Source organism: Panthera pardus, unplaced genomic scaffold (genome assembly GCF_024362965.1).
Source record: "Panthera pardus isolate Hobbes unplaced genomic scaffold, ASM2436296v1 HiC_scaffold_16, whole genome shotgun sequence".
Lineage (NCBI taxonomy): Eukaryota > Metazoa > Chordata > Mammalia > Carnivora > Felidae > Panthera > Panthera pardus.
The window spans coordinates 58,223,134-58,246,604 of record NW_026526721.1 but is presented as its reverse complement, the minus strand read 5'-3'; the positions used below and the strand labels follow the sequence as shown (position 1 = coordinate 58,246,604).

General features: G+C 35.7%; 1 protein-coding gene across 2 annotated transcripts in view; it reads left to right on the top strand.

Annotated features, from left to right (window-relative positions):
* SLC9C1 (solute carrier family 9 member C1) overlaps positions 1-23,471 on the top strand; it is an 89,971-nt gene that overhangs the window by 46,673 nt on the left and 19,827 nt on the right. For both annotated transcript variants that reach the window (XM_019448346.2, XM_019448347.2), the window contains 8 exons: positions 4,466-4,661; positions 6,141-6,326; positions 8,189-8,338; positions 10,072-10,123; positions 11,451-11,599; positions 19,965-20,090; positions 21,439-21,537; positions 22,061-22,234. In XM_019448346.2, coding sequence (XP_019303891.1) covers positions 4,466-4,661; positions 6,141-6,326; positions 8,189-8,338; positions 10,072-10,123; positions 11,451-11,599; positions 19,965-20,090; positions 21,439-21,537; positions 22,061-22,234 — 1,132 coding nt within the window. The remainder of the gene's footprint in view (positions 1-4,465; positions 4,662-6,140; positions 6,327-8,188; positions 8,339-10,071; positions 10,124-11,450; positions 11,600-19,964; positions 20,091-21,438; positions 21,538-22,060; positions 22,235-23,471) is intronic.

The following is a 23,471-nucleotide window of genomic DNA, read 5'->3' as shown; positions in this document are numbered from 1 at the left end:
ACTTTCTTTTGTGGACAGCAAACCTGGAGTAGCGGTCAGAGTACCTTGACCTGGGAATGGTTAACAAATAATGTGTGTCAAAGGGCAATATAGACAAATAGTTAATTACATTTTACTTGACTTTTCTAAAGATAGAGAACTGGTGAGCAAAGGGATCAGATCAACTACTACAAAGGAAGATCATGATTCCCCACCCTTTCCTTCTGAGTCAGTTCTCAGAACCAGAGCCCTTGAGAAAGATCTACAGCAATACCACAAATACATGGGATAAATATTGCCTCAATCTTTTCTCAGATCGACCTTTAAGTCACTTTACCAGAGTTACTTTGCATTGAGAAAAAGAAAATACCCTGGGGAGCCTGGGTGGCTCAGTCAGTTAAGTGTCCAACTTCGGCTCAGGTCATGATCTCTCAGTCCACGAGTTCGAGCCCTGCATCGGGCTCTGTGCTGACAGCTCAGAGCCTGGAGCCTGTTTCGGATTCTGTGTCTCCCTCTCTCTCTCTGACTCTCCCCCGTTCATGCTCTGTCTCTCTCTGTCTCGAAAATAAATAAACGTTAAAAAAAATTAAAAAAAAAAAGAATACCCAGACTTTTTTAAAGACCATGGGATATGGCATTAGAAATGGTACTGATACCAAAGGCTTGAAATGTTGTTATAGCTCTCAAGTTAGACAGGAAGCTTTTAGGCCAGATAATATATGGGAGTCTCTGACCCAGTCTGTTTCATAATAATCCAGCAAGTCCACTGTGTGGTTATTTCCCTGAATCCCCGAGTGTATAGATGGGATGAGTATATCAATGATATACAATGAGGAAATTACAGTCTTTTCAGTAAATGACATTGGGAAAACTGGACAGCTACATGCAAAATAATGGAACTAGACCACTATCTGACACCATACACAAAAATAATCTTGAAATGGACTAAAGTCTTGAATGTAAGACATGAAACCATAAAACTCCCAGAGGAAAACATGGGAGATACACTCCATGATAGCAGTCTTGGCAATGACTTTTTGGATTTGACATCAAAAACAAAGTCAACAAAACCAAAAGTAAACAAGTGGTACTACATCAAACTAAAAATTTTCTGCACATGGTCTCCTGGGTGGCTCAGTTGGGTAAGCATCTGACTCTTGATTTTGGCTCAGGCCACAATGATCTCACAGTCAGGGGATAGGCATAGAGTCTGCTTAAGATTCTCCCTCTCTCTCCCTCTCTCTCTACCCCTCTCCCACTTATGTGTGTGCATGTGCTCTCTCTCTCTCTCTCTCTCTCTCTCTCTCAAAAATAAATAGGGACACCTGGGTAGCTCAGTCAGTTGAGCATCCAACTTCGGCTTAGGTCATGATCTCATGGCTCGTGGATTTGAGCCCCATGTCAGGCTCTGTGCTGACAGCTTAGAGCCTGGAATCCACTTTGGATTCTGTGTCTCCCTCTCTCTCTACTCCCTTGCCCCCGCTCATACTCTGTCTCTTCTTCAAAAATAAATAAACATTAAAAAATATTTTTTAATTAAAAAATAAAACAAGTGATCTTAAAATTTATTTTAATTTTAAAATTTTAATCTTAAAAATTTATTTTAAAATAAAAACCTTCTGCACAGAAAAAAACAAAATTAAAAGCTATGGAGTGGGAGAAAATATTTGCAAATCATGTATCTGATAAGGGGTTAGTAACTGATAGGTGTAAAGAACTCATACAATTCAATAACAACAACAACAAAAAAGCAAAACAACACCCTATTAAATAATGCTCAGAGGAAATAAATAGATACTTCTCCAAAGAAGACATACAAATGGTAAAAAAAATACCTGAAAATGTGCTTAATATCACTACTCCTCGGGGGAATGCAAATCAAAATGCAATGAAATATCACCTCACACCTGTTAGAATGCCTATCGTCAAAAAGACAAGAGATAGTACATGTTGGCAAAGATGTGGAAAAAAAGGAACCCTTGTACACTGTTGATAAGTATGTAAATTGATGCAGCCACTATGGAAAGCAGCTTGGAGATTCCTCAAAATAATCAAAATAGAACTACCATATGATCTAGCAATCCAGTGAAAACTCCTTTCATATCCAAGGGAAATAAAAACAAGATATCAAAGAGATCTGCACTCCCATGTTCAATGCAACATTGTTCACAGTAGCTAAGATATGAAAATAACCTAATTGTCCATCAGTGTATGATTGATTGAAGAAAATAAGGTATATGAGAATATTATTTGCCATGAGAAAGAAGGAAATCCTTCCTTTTGCAACAATACAGATGGACGTCAAGGGCATTATGATAAGTGAAAATAAGCCCGAAAAAGACAAATACTGCATGATATCACTAATGTGTTGAGTATACAAAAGAAAAAAATGAAAAAATCAACTCATAGAAATAGAGAATAGCAAAGTGGTTACCTGGTTACCAGCTGAGGGGTTGAAGAAATAAAGAAAGGATGGTAAAAGGTTACAAACTTTCAGCTAGAAGATGAATCAGGTCTGAGAATCTGATATAAGACACAGTGACTCTAGCTGAAAACCCTCAATAGTATAGTTGAAATTTGTTAAAGGACTAGAACCTGAAAGGTCTCATCCCCCACAGAAGGTAATCATAGGACATGATGGATATGTTAATTCATTAGTGTGGGGACTCTTTTCATAATGTATACATTAAATCACCATGATGTACTCTTTAAATATCTACAATTTTATATCTAATTATACCTCAATACAGCTGAAAGTTTAAAAAAGGTAAAAATAGCATTCTGGAGATAGAACTGAGATGGGCAGAATTTGACAAGGCTTCGCTTATACTCTGGTTTCTCTTCAAATTATATAAATAGTGCGCCTTTTAACAAGGCTTCTCTCTATGGCTCCTCCCTCACACAGTCACTGCCGAAGGCTTTAGAGGTCCCTGGGAATGTGAAGACAGGATCATAATTTATTCCTAATGTCATCTTCAGGGTCCCAAATTGTAAAAGTTTCAGGTCCTGAGTAATACAGATCCACCTCTGAGAGTAGGGAGATCGATCCACTACTTACCTAATCTGAATTCAGCAGCTGATTAATCACGTCACTTGAGTTTTAACAATATAATGCATTATTATATTACTTGAAAAATGAAAAAATAAAAATACATAAGTAAATCCTTGTATCCACAGTTCCACTCCCTGGCATACTTGGTACAGAAACTATTTTTCAAAACATATGCATGAATTTACATTTTTTGGTGAAGTGTGGATGTATACTATTCCACTACCACACCTCCTGGCATTTTTTTCCCTCAGATTTTATGCCTTGACAAAGAAAGATGCTCATGACACATTGTTAAGAGAAAAGAAAAAAAATTACAGAACAAAACGTATAATATAATTTCTTTTGTGTTTATAGATAATGATTACATTTAAAACAGTATTCAAACTATTAATCATAGTCATCTCCGGAAGGTGGAAGGGATTGACTTTGTTTTATGATTTTTTTAATGTTTGTTTATTTATTTGTCTGTTTATTTTTAATGTTTATTTCTTTTTAAGAGAAAGAGACAGAGCACGAGTGGGGGAGGGGCAGAGACAGAAGGAGACAATCCAAGCAGGCTCCAGATTCCAAGCTGTCAGCACAGAGCCCTATGCAGGGCTGGAACCCACACACCATGAGATCATGACCTGAGCCGAAGTGGGGCGCTTAACTGACTGAGCCCTCCAGGCGCCCCAATGTTTATTTATTTTTGACAGAGAGACAGGGTCGCGGGGGTGGGGAGGGCACTGAGAGAGGGAGACACAGAATCTGGAGCAGGGTCCAGGCTCTGAGCTGTCAGCACAGAGCCCAATGCAGGACTGGAATTCACAAACTATGAGATCATGACCCAAGCTGAAGTCGGAGGCTTGACTGACTGAGCCACCCAGGTGCCCCTGTTTTATGATTTTTTTAAATACTTTCAGTTTGCATTATTCCCATCTGTGACCAAAAGTATTTCTATTAAAAGTAAAAGTGAATGAGGGGCGCCTGGGTGGCTTGGTCGGTTAAGCCTCTGACTTCGGCTCAGGTCATGATCTCACGGTCCGTGAGTTCGAGCCCCGCGTCGGGCTCTGTGCTGACGGCTCAGAGCCTGGAGCCTGTTTCAGATTCTGTGTCTCCCTCTCTCTCTGCCCCTCCCCTGTTCATGCTCTGTCTCTCTCTGTCTCAAAAATAAATAAACGTTAAAAAAAAATTTTAAAAAAAAGTAAAAGTGAATGAAAGTTGACAAAGGTGGGGGAAAAAGAAAGGAAATCAGCCTGAAGACATTTAGCAGAGGGGGAAATTAAAAGGACAGCATCTGAAGTGGGATGTCAGAAAGTGTTAGGGAGTGACTGTTCCTACCCAGAACTAAGCTGGCTTCTGTGCTATAGATGATTAGAACATAGCTGAGCATATAATGAAAATAATTCCATATAATTATTTTATCAGATAAAACTTATTTTTTTTTTTTTGCAGACATTGCTTTCTTCAGTCATGCCATAAAATCGTATTTACTAATGAATTTGAGTATGTTGGATATCTTGTGATAATGATGAATATGTTTCCGATTACAATTTCTTGGATACCTGAATTAAATGATATCTATGAGCATGAATTAAAATATTCTAACTACTTTTTTCTTACATTTTATATCATGGAGGCCCTACTTAAGGTAATCCAAAATTGTGTGTGTATGTGTGTGTGTGTATGTGCATGAACATGCTATATGTCTCACAGAGAGATTCCCTAACTTCATTTTTCAGCATTAGCTACACACAATTTTCTAAAGGAGTATGTGAAATTCTCTTTCACTTCTCAAACAAATAAACTTTAATTTTTAAAGGTAAATTTTTTGGGCGCCTGGGTGGTTCAGTTGGTTTAGCATCCGACTTCAGCTCAGGTCACGATCTCACCGTCCATGGGTGTGAGTTCCGCATCAGGCTCTGTGCTGACAGCTCAGAGCCTGGAGCTTGCTTCAGATTCTGTGTCTCCCTCTCTCTCTGCCCCTCCCCTGCTTGCGCTATATCTCTCAAAAATAAATAAAACGTTAAAGGTAAGTAAATTTTTAAGGCAACTCAATAGCCAACATCCATACTTTAAGAACTGACTTTGTATTTGCACAAATAAAGTTCAAAATGGTGTGTGTTGAAGGGAGTTTCAAAGGTGTTGGCAGTGTTCTTAAACTTAGCAGGGTAGTAGTGTTCATTTTATTTTTTTAATACTAGATAGATAAACAGATAGATAGGTAGAGTGATACATATCCCTGTAAACTTGAAAAACATTTCATGATTTGATTTTTAAATCAAATATAAAGGTAGTTATAAAATGAGGAAATAACCCCCCACAAATTGATTATAGTATTGTGTCATATGGATCGAAAAGTGGAGGTTGAGTATGTGAGTACATAGCTTGATGAACAAAAAAATAAGGGAAAAGTCAGAAGCAACACTAGGACGCCCACAAGAAAGAAAGTCACTCCCAGTGACTGGAGCTTAGGGATGGGTTGGTCAGCATGGAGATTGGAAAGGTGTTAGATTTGCATGAAGGATATGGTATATGAGATAGGAGATGTGGACGTAAAGAATAAAGAGCTTCACACACCATGCCTATCTCATTCACTTCCCTGGCATCAACTACCATTTATAGTCTAATGACTTCCCAATTCAGTTCCCTGCTCAGATTTTATCAAGAACCTCAGATCATATAGACAACTGATGACTGGATCTCCCCAACAAAATACTGTGCAAACATCTCAAACAGCATATTCTTAACAAATTTATCTTCTGTAAGCCTACTCTCCCTTCAAAATTCCACTGGAAATCCAATTTCCCAGGCTTGAATCCAGTCATTTTTAATACTTCCCATTCTTTTAGCTATAGTAGGTTTTCTGAAACAAAGAAGGAATGAAAGAATGAACTGTCATAAAATAGTAGGGAATTTTGAATAGTTTCTCCCTTGGAATGGACGCTTCAATATTCCAACCATTTTAATTTCAAGTTAATATGATTATTTACTAGTATTTCAGACAAGTAGTCTTAAGGTAGATCAGAGAAAAAAACCTAATGAGTGATATTTCAGTTATTGTAGAAAATGTTGCAGTAAAAGCAAAAACAAACAAGATAATGTGTTGTTGTTTTTTTAAAATCAACAGATGGCTGCAATGAGGAAGGAATATTTTTCACATACCTGGAATCTATTTGAGTTGACAATTACATTAGTCGGCATCATAGATGTAATTCTTACTGAGACAAATTACATTACTTATACTTTTGAATTTATTCAAACTGTAATCTTTTTTAAAATTGTTCGATTTCTTCGCATACTACGTATTTTAAAGGTAAAGAACTATAAAATCATTCATTTTCAAATTCTAATGACTGCTTCATGAAATATGGACTAAAGTTTACTAGTTTTATGGCTTCCACTTTCTATTGGAATGATGTTTATATTTCAAATGTTATATCCCTTTCACAAATTAGATTTTGTAACAGTGTTTTATGAGTATCCAAATTATATTTGTAGTTTACTTAGCATATGAAAGTATAGAAATGTTCATCACAGCTTTTCCTTGAATAGAGAGTACATGACAAATTCCGTATTAATGTAAATATAAACTAACCCCAAAATTATGTATATTTTTATAGATACCTGGTATAGATACCTGGTATAAAATCAACAAAACAACCATCCAAACCATTCACAGTGACAAAACAAATAGTATAAATTCATACACGTCACGAAACCGAAAAATGCACATTTCATGTTATATAAATTCATAGTAATATAAAATCACAGCATCAAAATGACCTTTGATTGTCTAATACACCTTTCTATGACAAGTATGATATTTTTTCTATACAATTATTTCAATGACATGAAACTCACTCATCACAAAGCATATGAAGTATGTATATGGATACAGATATACTCTCCCTCTCTCTCACCACCTCTCTCTCTCTTCATACACAAATAAGGTACATACACATACAAGCACTGTGAGAGATACAAGGCTAAGTAAAACATAGTTCATCTAGAAATAAAACTAATAGGTTAGAATCTTTACATTTAAAGTTTTTTTACATATGCTTAAAAAATAATTGTGCTACCAAGAGAAATAACTAGGTCTAAAAGTATGCAACTGGTAGCTTTTCCAGTTTTACTACTAAATGAGACCGTAAGTAATGCTAGTGTGCAATTTGACCTAAGGAAGGCAAGTAAAGTGTATTCAGTGACTACTTAATTCTTTCTGATGGGAAGATATGCAGAGTCTACCAAATATTTTAAATGAAAAAAACTGGTAAACAACTTAAGAAAAGTTTGTATATATATTCAGGAAACTCTGAACTCTTATCTTATGTCAGATGATAGTCCTTGGAACATGAAGACAAATTATCTGTACTCTCTACCCCCAGAGAACTCATTGTAGAAGGGAAATGATATGTCATCTAGATGTTCCAATGTTATATTGTAGAATATACAAGTGCAAAACAGAGTCTGTACACAACGCTAATGAGATTTAAAAAAAAAAAAGACTTCCTTTATTAGGTGATACTTGTGATACTTGAACTGAATCTTGAAAGATGAACATAAACTAGCTCTTCTAGGATTAATGGCAGGTGGTTGGAAGGCAGACTATGGAGGTTATGGAGCATAGACAGGACACCAGAAATAGCCAACTGTACTGAAGTGAGGGGATTGCTCAGTGGTAAGAAATAATCCGGAAATGTAAACCTCAGCAAAGAAACAACGAGAAGTTAATGGTGGGGTCACACAAGAAGCATAATTGTGGTGGGTTCTAACCTCCAAATAAACCTTCTAGCAAGAAGATTAGTAGGAGATTTTGCAGGTAAAATAGCAATACTTTATAGACATTTTTTGACTTAAACCCAAAAGATTAATTGCTTTGTTTTCCAAGAAGTTAAGTCAGTTGAAAATAACATCCAGTTCTCTATAAGGGACATAAGTAAAGAGTAAAGTCATCACTTCACGTAGGTGCCCAACGTTATTAGTTACTAGGAAATAGCTGTAGTCATGAAGTTATAAAGTTATCATGAATAAAATAACTAAGAACCTCGTTGAAAGAATGTTATCGTTGAAAGAATGTTATTTCTTAGCATTATCTACTTTAGGTAAATTAATAGACATATAATTAACTAAATGTATACAATTTATATTAAATAGTAGTTCTGCTTTTTTCAGCTCATAACCCCCAAGTTGCTGCAAATAATAGATAAAAAGATGAGTCATCAGCTATCCTTTAAATATGCTATACTAAAAGGTTATATCCAAGGTGAAGCAGACATAATGACTATAATTGATCAAATTTCAAGTTCTAAGCAAGTTAAACAGGTGAGAAAAACTTTAAATACTAAGGAGAGGGTTTACTCCTCCAGTCCCTCCACTGCCCCACCCATTATGTTCTCTGTCCCTATGTGTAGGTGTGGTCCCTGACTCCTGATTCCCTGAGTGATTTCTGTAAAAACTTAAACTAGTCTACACCTGTATTACTCAAATGCCTCCTTACTGAAATGTCTGTGCCACAGTAGCAAGTCATGAGGCTTTTGCAACCCACCTTTTCATTCTTGTGGAAGCTCTTGTGAAGCCTGTGTGCAGTGGGTAGTTCCCTCCTGATCCAAGTTGCAGGATCTTTCACCTATAGCTGTGCTCAACAGGAAACACTGGAGGATGAGACGTGATGGCAGTGTTGATCAACCAGAACTTCCTCATAGTTCCCAAAGGCTCCCCTCCTGTCTATATGCCTCATTTCCCCACGGTAAATAGTAATAGAAGCAAAGGATGGGGATCTGGAAACTGGGAAGAGTAATAATAACTCATCTAGAAGGAAACCTTGTCTAATTCTTTCATTACACAGTTAAGGTGGGGGGGAGCCAAGAGAGGTTGAATGATTATGCTCAAAGTCACATAGGTAGTAAACAGCAAAGAGAATTCTAGGGCCTAAGTTCTAGATTTTAGTTTTCTTTTTTCTTTCTTTTCTTTTTCCTTTCCTTTTTTTTTTTTTTTTTTTTTTTTAGTGAGCTCTACACCCAATGTGTGGCTCCAACAGTTGCATGCTCTACTGACTGAGCCAGCCAGACACCCCCTAGATTTTGTTTTTTACTGTTTTGACTGAGGCAGACTAACACTATGTTCTCACAAGTTTGTCAACTATGTGAAACATTTACCTTTCAAGGCAATTTAGAACATCTAAATTCTGTGTAAAATGTACCCAAATCTCGATAGTCAGGAAAATTGAACTGATGATATGTAGTAGAACACAAAATTATCTTTCCTTTCTTTATCACCTGGAACTTTAAAACTGTTTTCTTGGTGGTGCCTGGGTGGTTCAGTCGGTTGAACGACCGACTCTTGGTTTCTACTCAGGTCATGATCTCATGGTTCATGGGTTCGAGACCCACATCAGGCTCTGAGCTGACAATGAGGAGCTTGCTTGGGATTCTCTCTCTCCCTCTCTCTCTGACCCTCCCCTGCTCATGCTGTCTCTGTCTCTCTCAAAATAAATAAACATAAAAAAAATAAATAAATCAAACTGTTTTCCTGAATTTTGTTACCTTTTCTAACCTGGAAAAAGGATATTTAGCCCTGGAATTTGAGAATACACAGTAGGAAATATAAAAGGACCTGAATCTCTAAGATGTTGTCTGGTTTTAGTCCCTACTGCTCTCACACAGCTTGGCCAAACATTTTACCTCACTTAAGATTGAAAGCTTCCCCTGTATCCCCAATTTAGAGGCTTTAATAACATTGAAGAGGAAAATATCTACCATGCGTGTGTTTTTCAGAATCAATAGTAACCTAAAGCAAGTTACTTTTAGAGAAAAAAAATATGACGTGCCTTCAGGCTTCTCAAAATCAACCTGTTATGCCACTTTTTACTCTCTCTACCACTCTTCCTGGAGCAAATTAAGGTTATTGCACAAAACTCAGTTCTAATCCCTAAAAAGCTCCCCATCATATTTTTCTTTAAAATTATTAGTTAGGTTAAAAATCCATCAGCTGCAAATGTAAAGACATTTTATAACAGCTTGTTTTCCAATGGGGATAATGCTTCTTTTATTTCGTAGGTATTATTAAGGAGAATAATGAAGAATACAGGACATGCTCTGAAAGAGCTAGGTAGGTAACCCTCATTCTAAAGATTAAGCACAACCATCTCTTATTATCATTACTTCTGAAAGGCAGTTGTTTTGACAACTAAACCGATTGTTAAGGCAACCTATTTATTACTAATAATAAAGTGAGTAACTTCAACAATCAACATGATCATATCTTTGGCTGCATGGGTTTAGTGTAATATTACCTCTCCACGTTTGTTCTTTCTGCCCTATACCTCAATGAAGCCCTTTTAATTCCTCTTTAAAGGAAACACATTAGCACTGCATGTTTATACACACTATTATCACCTTATAAATTCTATTTTCTTCCAAACCAAAAGTACACATACCTTCCTGAGCAATACAGGGGAAAAAGTTACTTTTTCTCTCCACTTGCCATAGAGTTGCCATGTGAAGATTTAGCTTCATAAGTTGAAATCACAACCGAGCTTCACAGATCTCTGATATGTCTCCTGGAAGGCTCTATGCCTAAACATGGCACCAGCTTATTCCCTGAGTCATGCCACATCATGCTCCTAGTAGAGGATTAATACTGGAAGTGGGACAGACACACTCCTATAGTATAGTGTTCATGTGTGAGGAGAAGGAGGGGGTTTGATACAGATGGTGGGCAGTAAAAGGGTACAGCAAGCATGAGAATGGAACTGGACTTGAGAGATCTTGCACGGCAGGTAGTCATCAAGCCAGACAAGAAGTCATCACCAAGGAAAAGCCCAAATGTAGAATCTAAGTGAATGAAGCTCTGTGGGCATTTAGGAATCCAGATAAGACAGGCAGAAGAGCATGAAAGCCCAAATGTAGAATCTAAGTGAATGAAGCTCTGTGGGCATTTAGGAATCCAGATAAGACAGGCAGAAGAGCATAGATGGATGAGTCATCTAGACACACAGGCATGCTGGGTGGGCAATAACCCAGGATGAATGAGAGGACTTAATCAAAAGCCATATCTAAGTGCACAGTTTGTAGTCAAAAATCCTAATTCAAACAGAATGGAAAAGCGGGACATAAACCCCAGACCTAGAAACCAGAAGAGCCTCTCAGTGTTCCAGGCAAGTGGATCAGTGTAACTGCTAATCCTACGACTGGGGCTGTCTGTCCTTCCTCATGGGCATAGGTGTAAGTACAAGCTGACAAGAAAATGGTAAACAGAACTATGCTGCTGCTGGTGAATTATGATTGATTGCAGAGGACTCATCAGGGAAAGATATATTTCTCTGTGTTGAGGGTTGTACTCCATGGATTTAGAGCAAAAATATTGAGCTTATTGTCCACATGAAATATTTAAATAATGTTCTTATTTTTTCTGAAAATATTGTGTTATTTTTCAGGCTACTTAGAGTATGATCACCCGGAAATTGCTATTACTATGAAAACAAAGGAGGAGATTAATGTCATGCTCAATTTGGCTAGAGAAATTGTTAAGGTTTTTAGGTCAAAAGGGATTATTCATAAAATCGAAGGTTCTGAAATTAATAAGGTAAGGTAGCATATTTTAAAAACAAATATACTTTCTTGATATATAGTCATCCATGATCTTCAAACCTACTTTTGATTTTCCATTACAGACCATCTCTGGTATATGAATATCCACATTAAAATAACTGTCTAAAGAAAAGCACATACCATAAAGCATTTCCTTCTTGAATTCCAGTGGTCAGCTTTTCTTTCCATTTCTTGCCAAAGTGAGGGACCATCTCTTTCTATGCTTTGCTCCCAAATCAGGGGTATGATAAAACTACTCCTTACTAAGCTAGAGTGGGTATCAATATTTTCCTGGGAATTACCTGTGCCACCGAAACAGCTTTTCCCATAGAATTCCATGATTTATAAGAACACCCAACTATAGGGTGAAAAATAACTACATTTCCTTTCTCTAAGGTAATTATTAGTACCATGACATATAAAAATATAGAGGGTCCCACTAATTCCATAAGTAGAAAATTTATTCCCCAAATTGGGAACCGTATAAAAAAAATCCAAAAGCTATTATGCTTGTGAATACATATACAAAACTTTTAAACATAATAGTAGCTAATTGAATCTTGTAACATATTAAAAGTTTAGTAAGTATATATTATTAGTAAGTAATATATTAGTAAGTAATATATATTATAAAATATATATTAGTAAGTAATATACTATGACTAAGAAGGTTTTAGCTCATAAAATAGCTATAGAACTTATTCAAAGATTTAAAAAGAAGAAAAAAAATTTGACAAAATTAATTGTTCAAAATATTTTTAAAAATTCTTACAAGACTAATAAATAGCATCTTTAATCCAATAAAGAGTTTCTATTAAAAATTTAAAACAAACATAGTATTAGATGTCAAAACACTTATAAGTATACCATTTAAAGTCAGGAAAAAGAAGTCTTAGCCAGGTCAAGAAAAAAAAAAAAAGGAAATTGAGAGGTAAAATTTTGGGGAAAAGGAAAAGACAGTTATTATATGTTGATGGTTTAATTTAAAATCCTACAGAATTAATAGACTTAATAAGATATATTAAGCCTAATAATATAGGCTTAATAAGATAAATTATAGAATATTCAGAAATACTATCAACATTCAAAATTCTTCCCCAACTAAAGAAAATATAGAAAAATATTCTATTCACAGTATTAATTAAAAACTAAATCCTTAAGTGTGAACCTAACATTAAATATATAACACTTATGTGGCAAGAACTGAAAGGCATATTTGAACATGTAGAAAAAAAAATCAGTCACATTGAAGACACAACAATGGGAATTATCATATTTGAGGAACAGAAAGAAAAAGATTGAAGAAAAGTGAACAAAATCTAAGGGACTCGTGCGATCCAACATATGCACTGTGGGAATCTCACAAGGAGAGAGAGAGATAGGGACAGAGGGAATATCTGAAGAAATAATGGCTGAAAACTTCCCAAATTAGATGAAAGACATAAATATTAACATTCAAGAAGGTCAATACATTCCAAGTTGGATGAACTCAAAAAAACCCACACCAAGACACATTGTAATCAAGCTGTCAAAAGACAAAGTGAAAATTTTTAAATCAGTCACAGAGAAGCAACTCATCACACATGAGCAAGCCTCAATACAATTATTATCAGATTTCTCATCAGAAACTTCAGAGATCAGAAAGAAGCAGGCTGATATATTCAAAGTGCTAAAAGAAAAAAAAAAAACTATCAACCAAAAATCCTATATCCAGCAAAACTGTCCTGCAGAAATGAGGGAGAAATTAAGACATTCCCAGATGAACAAAAGTGGAGGGAGTTTATTATGACTAGATCTTCCCTGAAAGAAATGTTAAAAGGAGCCCTACATATTGAAAGGGCAGAAGACAATAACTGGAACCCATATGAAGAAATAAAGATCTTAGTAAAGATAACTACATGGGCAATGATAAAAGATAATATTATTGTAATAATTTTTTTGCAACTCCACTTTTTTTTTGTTTTCTACATGATTAAGAGACTAGAACATTTGAAACAATTATTAGTCTAAAAGCTAACATTATGATAATGTTGGCTTGTAAGTCTATATGTTGTTTCCTACATCATATAAGAGACTACGCATTTAAAAACATATATATTTTGGACACACAACGTATAAAGATATAAATTTGTAACAACAGAAAGGAGTGTGGATGGAACTATTAAAGGAGCAGAGTTTTATATGTCATGAAAGTTAAGCTGATATACATTTAAATTAGAGTACTACACTCTAGGGAGTTAAATGTAATCATCATGGAAATTAAAAGGTAAATAACAAAGAATATACCCAAAAAATAAATGAGAAAGGAATTTAAGTGTTTCACTCAAAAAAAAAAAAAAAAACAAAAACAAAACAAAAACAAAACAAAACAAAACAAAAAACCCTACATGCAAAAGAAGCCAGTATGTAGGAAATAAAGGACAAAAAGCTATATGTAGGAAAAATAGTAAAATAATGGAAGTAACTGTTCCCTTATAAGTAATTACTTTAAATATAAATGGATTTCACTCTCCAAACAAAACACAAAGATTGGCAAAATAGACAAAAACATGATCCAACTATATGACGTTCCTGGGAAACCTGGATATCCTCATGCAAAAGAATGAAGTTGCACCCCTACCTGACACCATTTACAAAAACTAACTCAAAATGAACCCATGACCTAATGTAAGACCTAACACTGTAAAACTCTTAGAAGAAAATAGAGGGCAAAATTTCATGATACTGTATTTGACAATAAGTTATTAAAATGACACCAAAGGCACGGGCAACAAAAGAAAAAAATAGAAAAAGTGGACTTCATGAAAATTAGGAAATTTAAAAAAATGTACATTATGACCTTCATGTGCATCAAAAGGCACTATCACCAAAATAAAAATGCAACAAACAGAATAGGAGAAAATATTTGCAAATCATGTATTGGATAAGGAATTAATATACAGAATATATAGAGAACTCTTGAAAGTCAACAACAAAAACCAAGCAGCTCAATTCAAAAATAGGCAAAGGACTTGGATAGATATTTTCTTCAAAAAAGATACACAAATAACCAATAAAACACATGAAAAGATGCTTAACACCATTAATTATTAAGGAAATGCAAATCAAAACTACAATGAAATCTTCATACCAATTAGGATGAGTATCATCAAAGAAACCAAAACCAAAAACCCTGTACATCATTGGTGGGGATGTAAAATGGTACAGCCACTGTGAAAAACAGTATGGCACTTAAGAATTTCCCTAAGTTTTAGCAATTCCACTTCTGAGAATATACTTTAAAAAACTGAGAGTAGGATCTCAAAGAGATCCCAGCGGCATTCCTTTGTTTTTGTTTTTGTTTTTATTCTCAAGTTAGTTAACATACAGTGTAGTCTTGGCTTCAAGAGTAGAACCCAATGATTCATCTCTTACATATGACACCCAGTGCTCATCCCAAAAAGTGCTCCTTAATGCCTGTCACCCACTTAACCCACCCCCTACCCACATCCTCCCCATCAACCCTCTGTTTGTTCTCTGTATTTAAGAGTCTCTTATGGCTTGTCTCCCTCTTTGTTTTTATCTTATTTTTCTTTCCCTTGCCCTATGTTCATCTGTTAAGTTTCTCAAATTCCACATATGAGTTAAATCATATATCTCTCTGACTGATTTATTTCACTTAGCATAATACCCTCTAGTTCCATCCACGTTGTTGCAAATGGCAAGATTTCATTCTTTTTCATACCAAGTAGTATTCCATTGTATATGTATATACCACATCTTCTCAACCAATTCATCAATTTATGGACATTTGGGCTCTCTCCATAATTTGCCTATTGTTGACAGCACTCCAGTAGCATTGTTTACACTAGCTAAGAAAAAGAAGCAATTGAAGTGTCCACTGATGGATGAATAGGTAAGCAAAATGTGGTATATACTCAGAATGGAATACTATTCAGCCTTTTAAAAAAAGAAGAAAATTCTGGGGCACCTGGGTGGCTCAGTCGGTTAAGCGTCCGACTTCAGCTCAGGTCACGATCTCGCGGTCTGTGAGTTCGAGCCCCGCGTCGGGCTCGGCTGATGGCTCAGAGCCTGGAGCCTGCCTTGGATTCTGTGTCTCCCTTTCTCTCTGCTCCTCCCCCATTCATGCTCTGTCTCTCTCTGTCTCAAAAATAAATAAATGTTAAAAAAAATTTAAAAAGAAAAAAAAAAGAAGAAAATTTTGACATGTGCCACAACATGGATGAACCTCAAGGACAGTCTAAATGATATAAGATAGTCACAAAAACACAAATACAATATGATTCCACTTCTGTATAGAGTCAAAATCTTAACAGACAGAAAGTAGAATGGTGGTGGCACTGGGCTGGCTCAGTCAGAAAAGCATGTGATTCTTGATCTTGGGGTCATGAGTTCAAGCCCACATTGGGTGTAGAGATTACTTAAATGAATGAATAAATAAAAAGTTAAAAGAAGGAAAGAAAGAAAGAAAGAAAGAAAGAAAGAAAGAAAGAAAGAAAGAAAGAAAGAAAGAAAGAAGAATGGTTGTTTCCAGGAGCTGAGGAGAGAGAAGAATAAGGAATTATTGTTTGATGGGCATAGAACTTCAGTTTTGCTAGATGAAAAGAGTTCTGAAGATGAATAGTGCTATGATTCCACAGTATGAATGTACACATAAAATAGAACTGTACACTTAAAAATACTCAAGACAGGGGTGCCTGGGTGGCACAGTTGGTTAAGCAACTGACTTCAGCTCAGGTCATGATCTTGCAGTCTGTGGGTTCAAGCCCCATGCTGGGCTCTGTGCTGATGGCTCAGAGCCTAGAGCCTGCTTCGGATTCTGTGTCTCCCTCTGTCTCTGCCCCTCCCCAGATGGCACTCTGTCTCTGTCTCTCTCAAAAATAAATAAACATTAAAAAAAATTTTTTTTAATTACACACAAAGTAGTGATAGCAATAATGCCTAAAAAGTTCCCACAAATCAATGACAAAGAATCCTATAGAAAGTGAGAGAAGAATATGAAACAGGCATTTCACAGGCAAAAAGAAAAGTTGTTAATGAATGTTTGAAAAGATATTTGACATCTCTAGTAACTAAGGAAATAGAAACTGAATTATTAACACATACCACATTTTGCCCATTAAATCAGCAATAATGGGGTGGAGGGGAGTCAGTGTTCAATGCTAATGAGGTTATGAGAAAATGGATTTAAATAGAGCAGAATGATGAGGCACCTGGGTGTCTCAGTCAGTTAAGCATTTGACTTTAGCTCAGGTAATGATTTCATGGTTTGTGAGTTCAAGCTCTGAATTGGGTGAGCTCAAACTCCACTTCTGGTGAGCATGAGCCCCACTTTGAGTGAGCCCTGTCTCTCTCTCTCTCTTTCTCTCTCTCTCTCTCTCTCTCTATCTCTCTCTGCCCCTCATGGGATTCTCTCCCCATCTCTCTCTGCTTCTCACTCACACCCTTTGTCTCTCTAAAAAAAAACAACAACTAAGACTGGGGCCACCTGGGTAGCTCAGTCAGTTAAGTGTCAGACTCTTGATTTCGGCTCAGGGAATGATCTCATCATCCTTAGTCCAAGACCCGCATCAGGCTCTCTCTCTCTCTCCCTCTCTCTCTCAAAATAAATAAATAAACAAGAAAAAAGAAAAAAACCACTAAGACCAATATACCTGATTATGGGAAAAGTTTACTCTGTAGAAAATAGAAATAATAACCCAAACCAATGTTATTGATTGATTGATTGATTGAGCAAAAAATCATACCAGTTGATTAGGGGATTTTAACATTAAGGGTTTTCTCTCTCTCTCTTCCAAATTTTTTTAAAAATTTTTTTAACATGTATTTATTTTCGAGAGAGAGAGAGAGAGAGAGAGCGCGAGCGAGAGCATGAGTGGGGGAGGAGCAAAGAGATGGAAACAGAATCTGCAGCAGGCTCCAGCCTCTGAACTGTCAGCACAGAGCCTGATGCAGGACTTGAACCCACGAACTGTAAGATCATGACCTGAGCCAAAGTTGGATGCTTAACCCACTGAGCCACCCAGACACCCCTCAAATTATTATTTAAATTCTAGTTCGTTAACCTATCACGTAACATTGGTTTCAGGAGTAGAATTTAGTGATTCATCACTTACATATAACATCCAGTGCTCAACACAAGTGCCCTCCTTAATACCTATCACCCATTTAGCCCATCACCCCACCCACATCCCTCCATCAACCCTCAGTTTGTTCTCTACTGTTAAGGGTCTCTAGAATGCCTTACATAACAATGCTAGGTTAAAATTAACATTTTTTTTCCAGGGCACCTGGGTGGCTCAGTTGGTTGAGCATCCAACTTCAGCTCAGGTCATGATCTCACGGTTCGTGAGTTCAAGCCCCATGTCAGGCTCTGTGCTGACAGCTCAGAGCCTGGAGCCTGCTTCTGATTCTGTGTCTCCCTCTCTCTCTAGCCCTCCCCCACTCACACTCCTCTCTTTCTCTTAAAAAAATAATTAACATTTTGTTCCTATATGGGTAATCAATTGACTCAACCTCATTTATAGAAATGATTATCATACCCTATTAAACTTCAGTGGAGTATTTCATGAATTAAATGACTGTGTATGTGTTGATGAGTGTCTGGATTCTTGTTTCATCATTTTATTTATCTGTCATTGAATCTTTCTCAATGTATATCACACCATCTTATACTGGAACTTAATAATAAATCTTCATATCTGATTTTATGTATTTTCCAGCTTTTGCTCTTTTCTTCAAGATTATTTTGACTAGTTTTGGCATTTTGTATTTTCAAATAAACATTAGAATCCACTTGTCAATTTCCATTAAATAATCTAATGAACTTTCCATTGGGATTCCAAGAAGCCTGTATGTCAATTTAGAGACAACTGACATCTTAGTAATATTGACAATCTATTAACGTATCTCTCCACTTTAGTTTTAACTTTGGCTCAGTAGTTCTTGTGTTTTTCTGTTCTTCAACCTATTTCATTCATGAACCTGAATTCTTATCTCACACCACACACGAAAAAACCAATTTTAGATGGATTGTACATAACTGTAAGAGGTAAAACAATAAACTTCTAGAAGATAATATAAGATAATTTTTATGATATTGGCATAGGCAAAGATTTCTTAAACAGGATAGAAAATTGGATTTCAGCAACACAAAAATTGAGAACTTCTCTTTATTAAGAAAACAAGAGAATTAAAAGACAAGCCACAAAAAGGTAGGGGATATTTTCAAAACAAATATATCCAACAAAGGGCTTATGTCCAGAATACCTGATGGTTTTTAACTGACAATACCAACTGTAGGCCATCACGTGGAACAACTGGAACATCAGAGTGAGAGTGTAAAGTAACACAAACACTTTGGAAAATTGGTAGGCAGAAGCTTCTCAATTTGAACACATATATATGACAGAGCAATTGGATTACAGAACCATATAGTCACAGAAATGTGCACATATGTACAGCAAGCAAATATAGCAGCATTACAAAAGCCCAGAACTGGAGCACCCCAAATGTTGATGAATAGTAGATCAATAGTAGACAAACCAGACACAAACAAGTACATACTCATTGATTTCATGCAGATAAAGCTCAAAACCAAACAAAGCTAAACTCTGGTGATAGAAGAGTGGTTGTCTTTTGATACAAGAAATGACTGGAAGAGAATATAAGAGAGGATTTTAGGGTGCAGTAAATGTTTTATTTCTTAATGTGGGTGCTGGTTACCCAGATCTTTTCATATTGTAAATGTTCTTTCTGTGGACATTTATGATTTGTGCACTTTTGAGGTCAACACTAAACCATCCTGCACACCTAGAAAACTGATTTGAGGATTAACACAACAATGTGCACAACCTGAACCACAGAACTCAGCAGGTACACAGTGCAGAGAGGTGAACTGGGGGAGAGAGAAACCACAGAGGGCAGGGAGCTGTTTTTGCTTTCAGAGAGAGGACAGAGACTGGGGTTGGGGGGGGGGGGTGGGGAGTATGGGAAAAGCAGCCCTCCCCAAAAGCAGCTGGAGAGAAAGTGGAAAAGTGGAAACAGCCGCAGGGACTGAACAAAAAAGGGATAAAGGAGAAAGGAGAGGGTTTAAGTCCCATTTAAACTCCATTAGACTCTATAATTTGTGTGTTTTTTATCTGCTATAGTTCAGTAAAAAGGTTTAGTTTTAAGTGTTTAATCTATGATTTCAGAATAATGATACCGGAAAAAGGATATCAGTGGGGAGAGGTTGAAGGGTTCCATAGAAGAACAAAATCTCAGAAGAGCAAGAAAAGGAAATAGTACAAAGTCATATTTTTTAAACATTCTTTGAACACAATTTTATTCATCCTTTTTCTTAAATTTTATGGTTTTAGTTAATAATGGCCAAAAAAAGAGAGATACTTGATTTTCAACCTGTTATCAAACCACTTACTGTTAAAGAAGCACTCTACAATATTCCATGGCTAGATAAAGAAAAAGATCATATAAGCTTCATTCAGGTAATATTTTTATTTCCTGGTAATACCATTTTTAATGTACCAACAAATGATTTTCTAAAAAGAGACTATGATACTCTCCAGCTTAAAAGTCTTTAAATGTCATTGATCGCCTGTAGGATAAAATCCCAAAAATCCCTTTAAATGACATGCAAAGTCTATCCACAGTCTGTCTCTTGCCTCCCTTTCCATTTTAATCTTCTGTTGCCTATTCATCATATACCTCATACTGAACCTTGCATGGTGCCCCAAGCCCTTTAACACTATTTTCTAATTCCATTCTTCTGGGGGTGCTACTTTTCTTTAAATGCCCTTTGTTTTTACTTTTTTTTTTTTTCAAATCTTGCTTCTCTGGAAACATCCTTACAAAATACTCAGAAAAGTAGGCTTTGGAGGCAAATATCCCACCAATAGAAGATCAACCTGTGATCCTTTCTGAGTTTGGAGGACCAAAGGTGTCAGCGTTGTATCCATTATATACTTTCATTATAGCATTAAGTACATTGCATTGCAATCACCTTTACGTCTCTCTTCTGTACTAAACTCTTTTTTTTTTAATGTTTATTTAGAGAGAGAGAGACAGAGTGTGAGTTGGGGGGGAGGGGGGCAAAGAGAGAGGGAGACACAGAATCTGAAGCAGGCTCCAGGCTCTGAGCTGTCAGCACAGAGCCCGACGCGGGGCTCGAACTCATGAACCATGAGATCATGACCTGAGCCAAAGTCGGATGCTTAACCAATTGAGCCACCCAGGTGCCCCTGTACTATACTCTTTAGCTCATCCATATTTTGTATACCCAAACCCTAGTACTCTGCATATTACACAAAGAGTGCTCAAAGAGTGTTTGTTGAATGCGGAAATAAATAGGTCTAACTTGTTCTAATAACATTCTCTTTTTGTATCTACTTGGTGCCAAAGGACCAATTATATTTATCCACCTGCTTAATATATTTTGAATGAATGAATTTTTTATTTACTTTATCTGTTGTTTACAGTATAACTATGTAAGAGACATATATATGACATTAGCCTGCATCTGTTCTCATTATTGTCCATCCAGATTAAATATTTTTTTTATCTTTCCCTTACATTCTTATTCTTACATTAAATTATTTCTGTTCTAATCCATGTATAAATACCCCATTTATGAAGTTATATAGATCTATGAATATCCACTTTCTTTCTTTGATATTCATAATTCCTATCTTCTCTTATAAATTTACTAACACAACATGTGAGATCTTATTAAGTGGTATTTTAAAATGCAAAAAATTTATTAAAATATAAATTTCAACATCACCAACTACTGCTAAAATAGTATTTATATCTTATATATTTGGTGATATTTTTAAGGAAAGAGCCAGAGTGGTAACATTTGATTGCGGAAATGATATATTTGAAGAAGGTGATGAGCCCAAAGGAATTTATATAATAATATCAGGTATGGTGAAGGTAAGTCAGAGTTATTCATAAATGCATTTGTGAACATTAGTTAAAAACTCTATGAAATTGAGAATTCATAGTTTTCCATGTTAAGAACTGCATTATTCCTTTATTTAGGACAATAGCTTCCATTCAATTTTCTTATTCAAACATAATGGTTGGCATTATGTATCACCTTTTAAGTGATACTTTCCCATAGATAGTAAGAAACCATCCAAAGGATCATCTTTATGATGGAATATTATCGTATAAGTTGTTTTCTTCTTATGTTTATCTGAATCAGGTATTTAGCCATCCTAAAGCAGGTATAGGTTAGTTGAGTAGAAGAAATCAGAAAGACTGCAGTATCTAAGAATTCTTTTCTTTCTAAGTTATTGCTAATTTAATAAATTTGAATTAAAAGGTACAAGTAATAAATATCCTCAAAATAATATGTACATATTAAAATTGTTAAAACCAAAAGAAAAAAGTCAAAATTTAGACAGTTTGGGTAATTGACATATGTTTTTTTATCTTTCTTTGTTCTGAACAGCTTCAAAGATCAAAGCCTGGCTTGGGAATTGACCAAATGCTCTGGGAGTCAGAGGAGAATGATGATCAGATAACTTACACAGACTTTGTGATCAGTGGAGAAATAATAGGAGAGTTAAACTGCTTAACGAATAAACCGATGATATGTTCTGCTACCTGCAAAACTGTAGTGGAGGTCAGAAAACATCACATTTTGTCTTACTGTTGTATCTCATTCAATATGTAGTATCAAATTTAAGGCTGTTTCTGTACCTAGCATATGTTTGCTGTCTGATGATAATTTTTAAAAATATAGGAATAGTAAGGGAGCAAAACTTGTTACCAAATTATACTTACCCAGTATAATGCCCTGGCAAAATGGCTTATAAATATTGCTCTGCCATGTTGAAAAAAAGATTTTAACCAGAAAAACTGATTAAATGAGGTCTCTCATGGGGAAATTAGAGGAGATATTTTAACTGTAAACACCATAATTCGGGGGACTAAGTAAGGAAAAAAGTCAGAGAACTAATAGCTATTAATAAAAAAAGTTGAACAAAGTAGATGGAAGTTTCCCTAGACAAAATGAGGACAAAATTCTCAAAACAACAGGGGCTCTCACTGGCCTAATTTGAACTCTAAAAGAACAATGACTTCAAACAATTGAACCCCACAATATATAAAAATCCATAAGCTGATAATGATACCAAAATTCATTTAATTTCCAATAAGGTTTTTGGAATATCAACTTACTACTCTAAACATGGATTGTTCTTTTAAAAAATAGAAAGAATTAAACATTTATCCTGCCTTTCCTCTATGAACTTTTTCAAGGTAACAACAACAAAAAATGAAGTAATATTCTTCTTTACAGAATTTCAGCTAACAAATATAGAAGCAGAGACCTAGCATATTTCATTTTGCCATCTGAAATGAAATAATGTAAATAGGCAACAACTATCAATTGATGCTGAAACTACTAAGTGTAACGTTAATGGGAAACATCATAATGAAAGGACAAGGCTTGCACCACCTAAAAACAATTGTAGCATCACTAAAAGTTGGACAATTGGGCATCACGTACCTCATGATATGATGCAGCAGAAGTACTGGCACTACCATGAAGTCTTCTTGAATGAGAAAAAACTAAAAGCCTATATATATATATGTGTGTGTGTGTGTGTGTGTGTGTGTGTGTGTGTGTGTGTATACATACACACACACACACACACACACACACATATATATATATATATATATATATATATATATATATATATATACATATTTGTGGGTTGCTTTTTTTGAGAGAGAGAGAGAGAGCATGCCTGTGGGAGTCAGGGAGAGTCAGAGAGAGGGAGAGAGATAATCCCAAACAGGCTCCATGATGTCAGCACAGAGTCTGACACAGGGCTCAAACTCATGAACCATGA